At 39.3% G+C, this 10,736-nt stretch overlaps 1 protein-coding gene across 1 annotated transcript; it reads left to right on the top strand.

Annotated features, from left to right (window-relative positions):
- The first annotated feature begins 850 nt into the window (after positions 1-850).
- Positions 851-1,667, top strand: LOC115632647. The gene is made up of 2 exons (XM_030529877.1): positions 851-994; positions 1,068-1,667. The coding sequence occupies exons 1-2, from the start codon at positions 851-853 to the stop codon at positions 1,665-1,667; spliced, it is 744 nt and encodes a 247-aa protein (XP_030385737.1).
- The last annotated feature ends 9,069 nt before the right edge of the window (positions 1,668-10,736 follow it).

Raw genomic sequence — 10,736 nt, 5'->3', positions numbered from 1 at the left:
TTTTTATATTATGATATTTAGCAGGATATTATTTCTTAAAAAGGAACTCAAATATCTTAAAATAAAGAAATTAATATAAATTAAAATAGCATAACTTTTTGTAATTTAAATAAAAAGGAAGGTGTTTCTTTTCGCTAATAGTTTTGTTGGATTCTTTAATTTATATGCATATACATACTTGTATACGAAGTTACTATTGAACTAATAGCCGAAAAAACAATAGAAAATTCAAGGGCATGTGCACCCGCCGATATCATTGGTCATTTCGGTCATGCGGGCATGAGTGTAAATACGACGTTCGATCATTTCTTGCACGCAGGCAAAAAGTTTCGGTCACAACCGCACATTTCTGAGTCTTTGCAGTTGTGAGTCGAACTGACTGGTTGGTGAGCGTTCGTTCACAACCGGTCATTGCTTGCATTCATGCAAGAAGTTTCGGGCACAACCGTTCACTTCTGAGTTTTTGCAGTTGTGAGTCGAACTGACTGGTTGGTGTGGGTTCGTTTAAAACCAATCATTGCTTGTCACCATATACCCAAATAAAATAATCATACCGAGTATGGGTAAATACTCGAGTATGACCGAAAATGTAGTACTCGTTGCACTTCTCTGGTACATACATAGCAAGATGAAATAAGAGAGAAAATATTTATACGTCGACACACACACCTACAACAAAGTTATCAAACCAAGAGAGGAAGTGCGCGGTAAACAGTGTCTTCGTCGCTCTCTCGCTATGTGTTTGCAAACATGTTGGACCGCTTGTTGTCAAACGTGTTCGACAGCAGGTTCTCAAACATGCACTCTCTCAGTCATGCAGTTTTCTGGCAGTTGTAGTGCGGCACACATCATGAGCGGCCCTCTCTATGTAATTCCTTGTACCGACAAATGGAAGAAATTCTTTCAGCTGTATGGACAGCTACCTGAGCTCTGGAAAATCGAATATCGACACAAAAAGAATAAGGAGGGGAAACGGGAAGCAGCCTACGAAAAGGTATCCAGACAACATATACTCCCTCTCTTCCCGAGGGTCGTTTCTAACGTTCCTTCTTTGTGTTCACGAAAAGTTGTTGCAGCTGTACAAGACTATCGATCCGAATGCCACGATCGATGTTATGAAGAGGAAGATTAATGGCGTACGCACCTGCTTTAATCGCGAGCTGCGAAAAGTCGAGGAGAGTGAGCGAACTAGTTCAAAAACGGGACATGTTCGTGTGCCGAACCTGTGGTACTTTGATGCTCTCTCTTTTCTGCGGGAGGCGCATTTGCCGGAGCGTCGACACCGAGAGCCCGCCATTCGCGTGAAATCCGAAGAAGAAATCTGGATTTCTGAAAGCGAAAACGGCAATGAGGTGGACGATGCGGAAGATAAAAATGCTTCAAGTGACTGGAGTAATCCAACCCCAGTGGAGCAACCTTTTGAGCAAAGAGAACAGGATACAGGAATGCTGTTGCAGAATTTCGAATTGCTTCAACAGGCGGCAAATCAGCTCAACAATTCCAGTTCCCGGGATGAGGCGACAATCTATGCCGAGGGCTGGGCCACATCCTATCGCAAGCTGAACGAGAGACAAAAATTGTTGGCCAAAAAGGCCATCGAGGAGATCTTTGTGTTGGGCCAGTTGGACCAATTGCAGGTTAATTCCGTGTTAATAAACCCAAGATGAAAGGACTACATACCACTTAAAATATATTTTCTTGAAATGTTTGCCCAATTTTGTTTTATTATTTTGAATTCATTTCTATTTCGCTAACTTGGAACGAGTGCTAGGAATAAGTTGATGACACTCTGACACCCAATTGCTCTCAGTTGGTCTATTTTAAGCAGCCAACGATCCCTAACAAAATAATCGTGTGTGGTTGACTCTCTAAAGATAACGGCTAAGGTAGTTGCACGATACCTGAAGATGTTTCTGGCAATACTTGTAGTTTAAGAGCAAGGTTTGTTGCAAAACAGGGGCTCTTTCTAAAGCTTATAAGATTAAATAGAGTTTTGTCTTTATTTTCAGTACATTATTATTTGTTTGTGTTTACTTTCAGTAAGGGGATATAAAAATAATTAATTTAATCATTAATTAAATAAGTTTGCCGCCTAATAATTCTTTAAACAGGGACAGACTGAACTGACAGACTAAGTTATTTTTTTGTAAAGTTCAAGAATCAAAACTTCAGTTTTGGATAATGATTTGTAAGATATTGGAAATTTATTACGAGCTCCTAAATCCATAGCAACATAGGTATGTTCTCGCTTTCCAACAATAATTCAAAATGCAACCACGCAAGCCGTTGGATAGTCTCGCAAACTGTTGCCATGGCCAGACCTATGTGTATGCAAGTGTTATTGTGCGTAAAACTTTATTTTGGAATTGAATTGATGTAATTAAAATAATTTAGATATTGCACTTGCTATTCATAGAAGAAGTATAAAATGAATCATAATCGAAAGGCGCAAAATTGATTAGCACCTCACTGATTTGTAGTCAATTTAGAGTTTTTTACGTCTGGGAATTACTTGCACAGGCGTTTTGATAATTCAGTTTTGGACTCAAGATCTCTATCTCCTCTGGGGTGTAGTTGGTTGGATCGACCCTTTGTGGTAAGCCAAATATTGGCTTTTGTGCCACTTCAAATTGTCCATTTGTGGATGAAATGAACAAAGTGGATAAGGGTTGGGGCTGGGGAGAGGGCATCAAATGAGGCAGCGTGTGCCGGCAAATTTAGTGTAGCATACTGAAGGGCGCATAAACTGTTTGCATTGCCTCATTGATTGTGTTTTTTCCCCGACTGACGACTGAAGAGGCACACGAGTCGCGACTTCCATCTTGTTTGATCATCTCGTCTCATTTGTACACAATCGTCTGAATTGAGTTGAGGGAGAACGCATTGAGAGTAAACGCGACTTTATCGCTGATGTCGGGAACATTGTTGTTGTTGTTTGGCAAACACGCAATTTTCCACATTTTGCGCTGCACGTGCGAGCGTCAAACGACGGCCCAGACCTGGCCACCCAGCATCCGCAAACAGCGCAATATTAACAACAATAATAACAACAATAACAGCAACAACAACAACAGCAGCAACAGTCAATATTCGTACAAAATTAAAATAATAACAAATTTGAAAGCAGCACCACAGCCACAACACAAATAATCGCCCCACACTCATTTCATCGTAGCAAACGATGTTTGCGTTCAATGGAAAATTTTCCATTAACTCATAAAAATGATTTTCATGTTGTTTAGAATATCTCTCGAGTGGGTGGCTGGCTGTTGTGAGGCGGTGTGGCGAGGAGGTGCCAAGTGGTTTCGTCTTCTGCTTATTTGTGCAACATACTTGTATAGAAACTGAAATACAAGTAAGTATTCGCTGAGAACAAATTGAACAAAAATCAGATACGATTTGGTCAGCGCTGCTATTTGTTTACACAGCCACTAAATTTATTTCGCCACCCCCCACCCATGAGGCGGTGGGTGGGTTGATGAGTGGAGGGGAAGGGGTGCGGGTACTACTTGCCATGGGCAGCACATTATTAGTTAATGAGCGCTGATCATAATTATGAATGTTATTTTCAAACGCGGCCGAAATTGCGCAATTTTTCTAGGAAGTGGCTGCAGTGGTTGGACGGACGGAAGTAGGGGGTGGGGGCAGTAAGCAATACTCAGATTGCCATCAAATAAATCAATAAAAAGCTATATACGAGCATAACAACAAATTGGATTTGTTGCAACCCCCAACGCCCGCTCAATACTTTTGCTTTGCTTCTTTTTTTTTTTTTTTTTTTTTTTTGGATGGTTGGTTGGTATGTGTTATGAATTTTTCTTGTGTTTGTGTATTTGTTGTGAAAATGTTGAATGGAAAAAGAATGCCAGAGTGCCCTCAACTATTGTCGTGTCAAGGCATCGTCGTCGTCCTCCTCCTCCTCCTTGTTGCTGCGCCCTTTGAACTCACACCAACTTGAACACTTTTGCTGCCTAATCAAGTAACCCGAACACGTTCTTTGTTAGATTTATATGGAAAATATTTTTATACATGTCGGTTGCCGGCAACATCCGACAGCGACTACCCACATAGCACCCCACAACCAGCGCCCTGCCCACTAGAAGCTCACTCTTTTCGATTTGCCTTTTCATTTTTGGGGTCTGTAATGCATTTCACTCCTTTATCCTTGGCTGCCTGCTCCTTGGCTCGTGCGCGTCTCCAAACTTGAAAGTGATATTTTACATATTTTTTTCTGACAATCGTTTTGCTCTTTTCTATACTATATACCAACGTATATATTTTTTCTTGCGCATTCCTTTTTTTCTCTCCGTTTTGCTTTCGAATTTTATTACTTAGCGCTTAAGTGTGCTTTTTAACAGGACGCTGACAGGAATGGGCAAGGAGAATAGAATATATTGCGTGCGTGTGGACGCCAAGAATTAGAAAGGGTTCATTATGTATAAACAATTTGTTATCTATATAGAAATGATTTTCCATATATTTCATAGCACCACCTAGAGCTTATCTAAACTATAGAGATGTCCTTCATTCCTTGCTATTTAACAACAACGCGATAAGAATTTAAGTTGCCAAATTATTATGAAACTATTTTTAAAAGAGTGGTTAGTAATAGTTGTTTAACAATGTTACAACATTAGATACTAGTCTTTTAATATGAAATCGCCCTAATTTCGTAGGATTGTGAACATTTCGTATATGTGTGTAGTTATTTAATTCCACCATCTAGAGATACTTGTAAGTTCAGCTGTAGAAGCTGGAACATGTGTGTTTTTGTAGTCTGGTGTTCAAATATTTGTTATCGTACAACTTAATATTTTTGGATATCATGTGCAAGCCTCGTAGAAGAAAATATACTGGTTAGACGCCCATAAATGTATGTAGTAATGTCTTTAAGTTAGATAACAAAGTCTTTTTTTGTGATGAATGGAGATAAGATGTGGAAATAATATTCTCATTCATACTAACTATGTTTAAGCTTAGAGGTTATCTCATCCTTTACTCCATTCACCTAATCAAAGAAGTATCGGTTGTTTGGCATTCATCGACTGTAATATCGATGTTGCGCGTGATTTTTATTAATAATCGATGTGCATTGATGTGCAATTATAAATTATTGTAAATTAAAAAGACAATTTTGTGTCTTTATACCTCATTAAATTGAGGCACCAACATCGGTCTTTATATATTTAAAAAGTGTTAGCTCCAGACTTCAATATAAACAGATAAGTTCCTCATTCATACTTATTGCAGCGATTATAAAGCTCACAGGATATTTTGGCTGATACCTTTAAAAAGTGTCTGCTCCCGACATCAACTCTAAGATATTCTAAGTTGTTGAAGATGTGAGATGACGAGGAAATGCACGTTTAACCATATGCGCCCTAAGAACAATTAAAATGCTTCTGTTGAACTGTTGTTGTTTTTAATGTAATAAGTTTGATGTTTATTGATATGTATGAATATATGATGTGTTGTGTGTGATACAATATAGCTGCAGCGAATGCGTCTGCTTCGATCTACATTCTTAGAGAGACTAACTTTGTTAGTGATGGACAGATGAGTCGATACATATGGTTTGATACATTTCAACACTTCCCCTCAAATCATATGTTCAAGAATTTCATTTAACATTTTGTTAGTAATTCAAAATTTTATATACTTAACGTATACCCAAACCCATCATGCATTCGATGTGCTTCTTTCTCGTTAGGTTTTTAGTTAAGGCGTCGGCTCGCATCTCTTCTGTGGGGATGTATTCGATGATGATTTCGTCTTTCTCCACTAGCTCTCGAATAAAATGGTGACGGATATCAATGTGCTTCGTTCGGCTGTGAAATACAGGATTTCTAGTAAGTTCGCCGGCACCCTGGTTGTCGTTGAAGATAACGATAGCGCCTTTCTTGCCCAAAACTTCTTCTATGAACAATTTCAGATGAATTGCTTCTTTTGCTGCGTCGGAAATCGCCATGTACTCAGCTTCGGTTGTGGATAATGAAACTGTGCGTTGTTTACGGGATTCCCAACTGACGGCTGCGTTAGCATACATGAAAGCGTAACCTGTGTACGATTTTCGGTCGTCGACATTTGAACCCCAATCGGCGTCGGTGTAGCCGAATAGGTCCTTGCCTGTTCTTTTGAAAATGAGTCCTTCTTCTGCGGTGCCTTTGAGATATCTGAGGACTCTTTTCGCTGCTTCCCAGTGCTTTCGGCCAAAGCATGAGTTATACTGACTTAATACGCTTACTGCGTGGGCTATGTCTGGACGAGTGCAAACTGCTAGATACATTAGCGAGCCTATAAGACTTTGATATGGGACGTTCTTCATATTCGCTTCTTCTGCCGGTGTACTTGGTGACATTGTTTTTGATAATTTTTCACCTGGTAACATTGGGGTGGATATGGCTTTCGCATCTTGCATGTGGAATCGATTGACGACTTCATTTGTGTACTTTCGTTGGTGAATCTTTATCTGGTTTGTTTCTGCGTTCTGCTCGAATTCGATGCCTAAACAGTATCTTAGGGGTCCCATATCTTTCATGTCGAAGGTTTTTGCAAGTTCCTTCTTAAGGTCGTCGGTTGCTTCTTTGTTGTTTGATGCTACCATGAGGTCATCAACATATATAAGAACAACTGTAAGTATATTCTCACTTCGCTTGGTGTATACACAAGGGTCTGCGCTGCAAGGTTCCAAACCAAGCTCTTGCAGCTTCTCGTCGAGCTTCTTGTACCATTGACGTCCTGATTGCTTTAGACCGTAAAGTGCCTTTTGAATTTTGCACACTTTGTCTGACTTGTAGGCCTCTTGTTCGTGACCACTGAGAATATGCTTTAGTTCTTCAGGTATTTCCACATAGATGTCTTCGGTAATTTCACCATTTAGATATGCGCTTACGAAATCGAGTTGTTGAATTTCCATTTCCAATTCAACGGATAATGCCATGAGCATACGTATGGAGCTCATTCGTGCAACAGGAGCAAATGTTTCTGTATAATTTACACCTGGTGTTTGTGCAAAACCTTTAGCGACGAGTCTTGCCTTTCGTCTCTGGATTGATCCATCCGCATTTCGTTTGGTTCGTAATACCCATTTCGTTTCGATGACCTTGGTGTTGGGCGGACGATCTACCAACTCCCACGTGTTATTTTTCTTCAGTGCCTGGTATTCTTCTAGTAAGGCTGCTTTCCATTCTTCACCTTCGGGACGAGCGAGTGCTTCTTCAGCGGTTTGCGGGTCCGTCTCTTCAACGTGGCCTTTTTGTTTAGAGGTGTTACGTGTTTCTGCTTCTTCAATTATACGCCTTGGCTTGGGTGGTCTTCCCCTTTTCGGCTTGGTGGTGACTGGGGTACTTATGATTCCATGATCCTTCGCATCTTCAACTTCATTTTTCATATTCACGGCATTGGTTGGTTTATTTAAGATTTCGACCACTATTTCATGGTTTCCCGTGATAAGCTGCTTTGCGTCGATGAATTCGTCATATTCGGAATTTCCTTCAAAATGATCTGTAAATTTTACATCTCGGCTCTTGAAGATTTTTCTCTCATCTGGACTCCATAGTCTATACGCTTTAGACTGGTTTTCGTATCCAATAAAAATACATCGTTTTGATTTTGGCTCGAATTTTCCTTTTCCAGGTTTCTTTTCTAGCATGTAGGCGATTGTGCCAAATTTCCGCAAATAGTTAACGTTTGCCTTTTTGCCGGTCCATAGAGTGTAGGGTATTTCACCATTTAGACTTCGTGATGGACACCGGTTTCTGATGTGATTCGCCGTGATGATCGCTTCAGCCCAGAAACTTGCTGCAAGTCCACTTTGAAGTAACATGCAGCGCGCCATATCGATTAGAGTTCTGTTTTTCCGCTCGGCTACTCCATTTTGCTGTGGAGTATATTCAACAGTTAATTCATGCTTTATACCAGCTTCTTTCAGCAGCCGAGAAAATTCAGAGTTTACATACTCTTTACCATTATCAGTACGCAACGTTTTGATTTTCTTTCCTGTACTATTCTCGACCATGCTTTTGTATTGTGTGAACTTACTTAATACTTCGTTCTTTTGTTTGACAAAGTATACTTCACACCACTTTGATTTGTCGTCAATGAATGTGACAAAATACTTCGAGTGACCATTGGACTGGGTGCGCATTGGTCCACAGACGTCGGAATGTACTAGTTCAAGGAGTTCATTTGACTTTGATTCGGAGTTCGGAAAGCGATTTTGTGTTTGCTTCCCCTGAATGCAGACCTCACACTGCTGCAAATTCTGTTTGACATCGGCCTGGATGCCTACCACTTTTTCAGTTTTGATCATACCTTTCAAATCGGCCTCGTTGAGATGCCCGAGTATTTCGTGCCATTCTTGAAGATCCTTCTTTTGCTCAGTTGCTTGAGCGACGTTGCTGCGCGATGGCGGCTCATTTATGTAGTACAGATTTGATTTTCGCAATGCTGTGACTATTTTCTCGCCTGTTTTGGGATTTAGTACTACTGCTCCGTTACGACGAAAGATGACCTCGAAGCCTTTATCTGTAATCTTAGAAACAGACATTAAATTTGATCTTAAGTCTGGTACATATAACGTTTCCCCCAAACTTGCAGTTCTTTTTGAGGTCTCTAATAAAACTTCTCCGCACCCTGCTATTTTAGCAGACATGTTATTTGCGAGCTTCAGTTTTTGGTTTTCACTATTTCTGACAATATTTTGAAATTTGTCCTTTTGAGAACACATGTGCGATGTGGCTCCAGAGTCTAGACACCACATTCCTTTTTCACCACATATTTGAAAAGCAATAGCGGTATTACTTGCGTTTTCAGGTCTTTCACGCTTTTCTTTGTTTTTGTTATTGTTTTCGAATTGATTTTTCGGCCTCGATCGGCATTCTCTGGCTTTATGGCCTATTTTTCCACAATTGTAGCAAGCTAATTTAAACTTTTCAGTAGGTTTGCTACTTTTCACTTTAATATAACTTTTTCGTGCAAACAATGCGTCACTGGACTCGACATTGTTGCGTTTTCGCGCTTCGTATTCTTCGAGCATTTTCGTTTTTAACGATTCCGGATCGGGTAGTTTGTCTTGCGTTTCGATCGCGACTCTAAACTGTTCGTATTCGTCTGGCACACTATACAATAGTAATATTGTTACAAGATCATCCATGATTTCCATGTCCATTTCGCGAATTTTGTCTACCGTGTCAAAGAAATTTTGCAAATGGGTATGCATGTCCCCACCATTTTGCATTTTCAACAAAATAAGCGATTTCAGCAAATGAGCTTTGCGCGCGGGACCTTTTGATTGGTATACACTTTTTAATTTGTCCCATAATTCCTTGGATGTCTCACAGTTTTTCACTTGTCTCAATTCTGTCGTAGAGATTGACAAAATTAAGTCGGATTTTGCTTTAGAATCATTCAATTCCCATTCTGCAACTTTTTCAGCAGAACTATTAGTTGGCAGCACGTTCTGGCCACTTACATATTTCCAAACATCGTTTTTTATTAATAACGCTTGTATCTGTATTTTCCAGGTATCATAATTGTCCCTTCCGAGGGGATCAATTTTAATATTTGCATAACTCATATTGTCGCACTTTTTCAGCGATTAATACTGTACTTTTGTTTTTCTAACACACTTCTTCTTACTTTTTTTTTTTTTTTGCGTTTGTTTACGTTTCGTGTTTTCGTTGATCGATTATTCGATAGTTTCACCGTGTACTTTTTCAACACTTTGATTTTTCACACGCTTTATGTGCTTAACACTGATTTGTGGATTTCAAATTTAAACGACCACTTTGTTGGCGTCAGTCACCAATACACACAAGATTTTTGCACATACACATGTACGTATGTACGTCTACCACATACACACATTTACATACAATTATGCGTCTATTGCATTGATTATTTCACAATGAATTCGGCATCACCAAAACTTTTATTTATTAGGTTTCACTAAGGTATATGAGTGCAGTGGAAGCTTGCTGGGCCCATAACCTGTTGTTGTTTTTAATGTAATAAGTTTGATGTTTATTGATATGTATGAATATATGATGTGTTGTGTGTGATACAATATAGCTGCAGCGAATGCGTCTGCTTCGATCTACATTCTTAGAGAGACTAACTTTGTTAGTGATGGACAGATGAGTCGATACATATGGTTTGATACATTTCAACATGAACTTTAATAAATAAACAAGAAAGCACAATAAAGAATCTGTTCTCTGCTCTACACTGAAACAAAAGTATATATGTAATGTAATCTTCAGAAAGGAAGATAATCTTTGTTGACGCCATCAAAATAATCGCGTTTCTACTTTGAAATGATTTGAATTGCTTGCTTATGGTATGGATACATCGATATATTCAATTTGTACGGATAGTCTGGTAGACAGAAATTCTCCAACAACTAGCTCAGTTTTAAGATTTCTGCAGAAGCTCCCAATACGAAGTAGGAAAGGAAAGTGAATCACTTTCTCTGACCCTCAATAGTTCCAATGAAGATGATCGAAAGTCTCTATTAACTTTTATTTTTTGACAAGCTCTGGACCAGCACTCTCGCTATCGCGTTATCAGTCTTTCAGTTTATTGGAGCACCCCAATAATATATCAAACCACTTCCAGTCTCGATAGGACATTAACAAATTTGTATTTATTTCAACAAATAACAGGATTACAGAGAACTTTTATGAAAGGGTGAACATTTAAATAGAATGAGCTGTGAATATCACAAGGTAATTGGT

The sequence above is a fragment of the Scaptodrosophila lebanonensis genome, unplaced genomic scaffold (assembly GCF_003285725.1).
Source record: "Scaptodrosophila lebanonensis strain 11010-0011.00,11010-0021.00 unplaced genomic scaffold, SlebRS2 tig00001415-arrow-pilon, whole genome shotgun sequence".
Lineage (NCBI taxonomy): Eukaryota > Metazoa > Arthropoda > Insecta > Diptera > Drosophilidae > Scaptodrosophila > Scaptodrosophila lebanonensis.
This window is presented reverse-complemented; position numbering and strand designations above follow the sequence as displayed.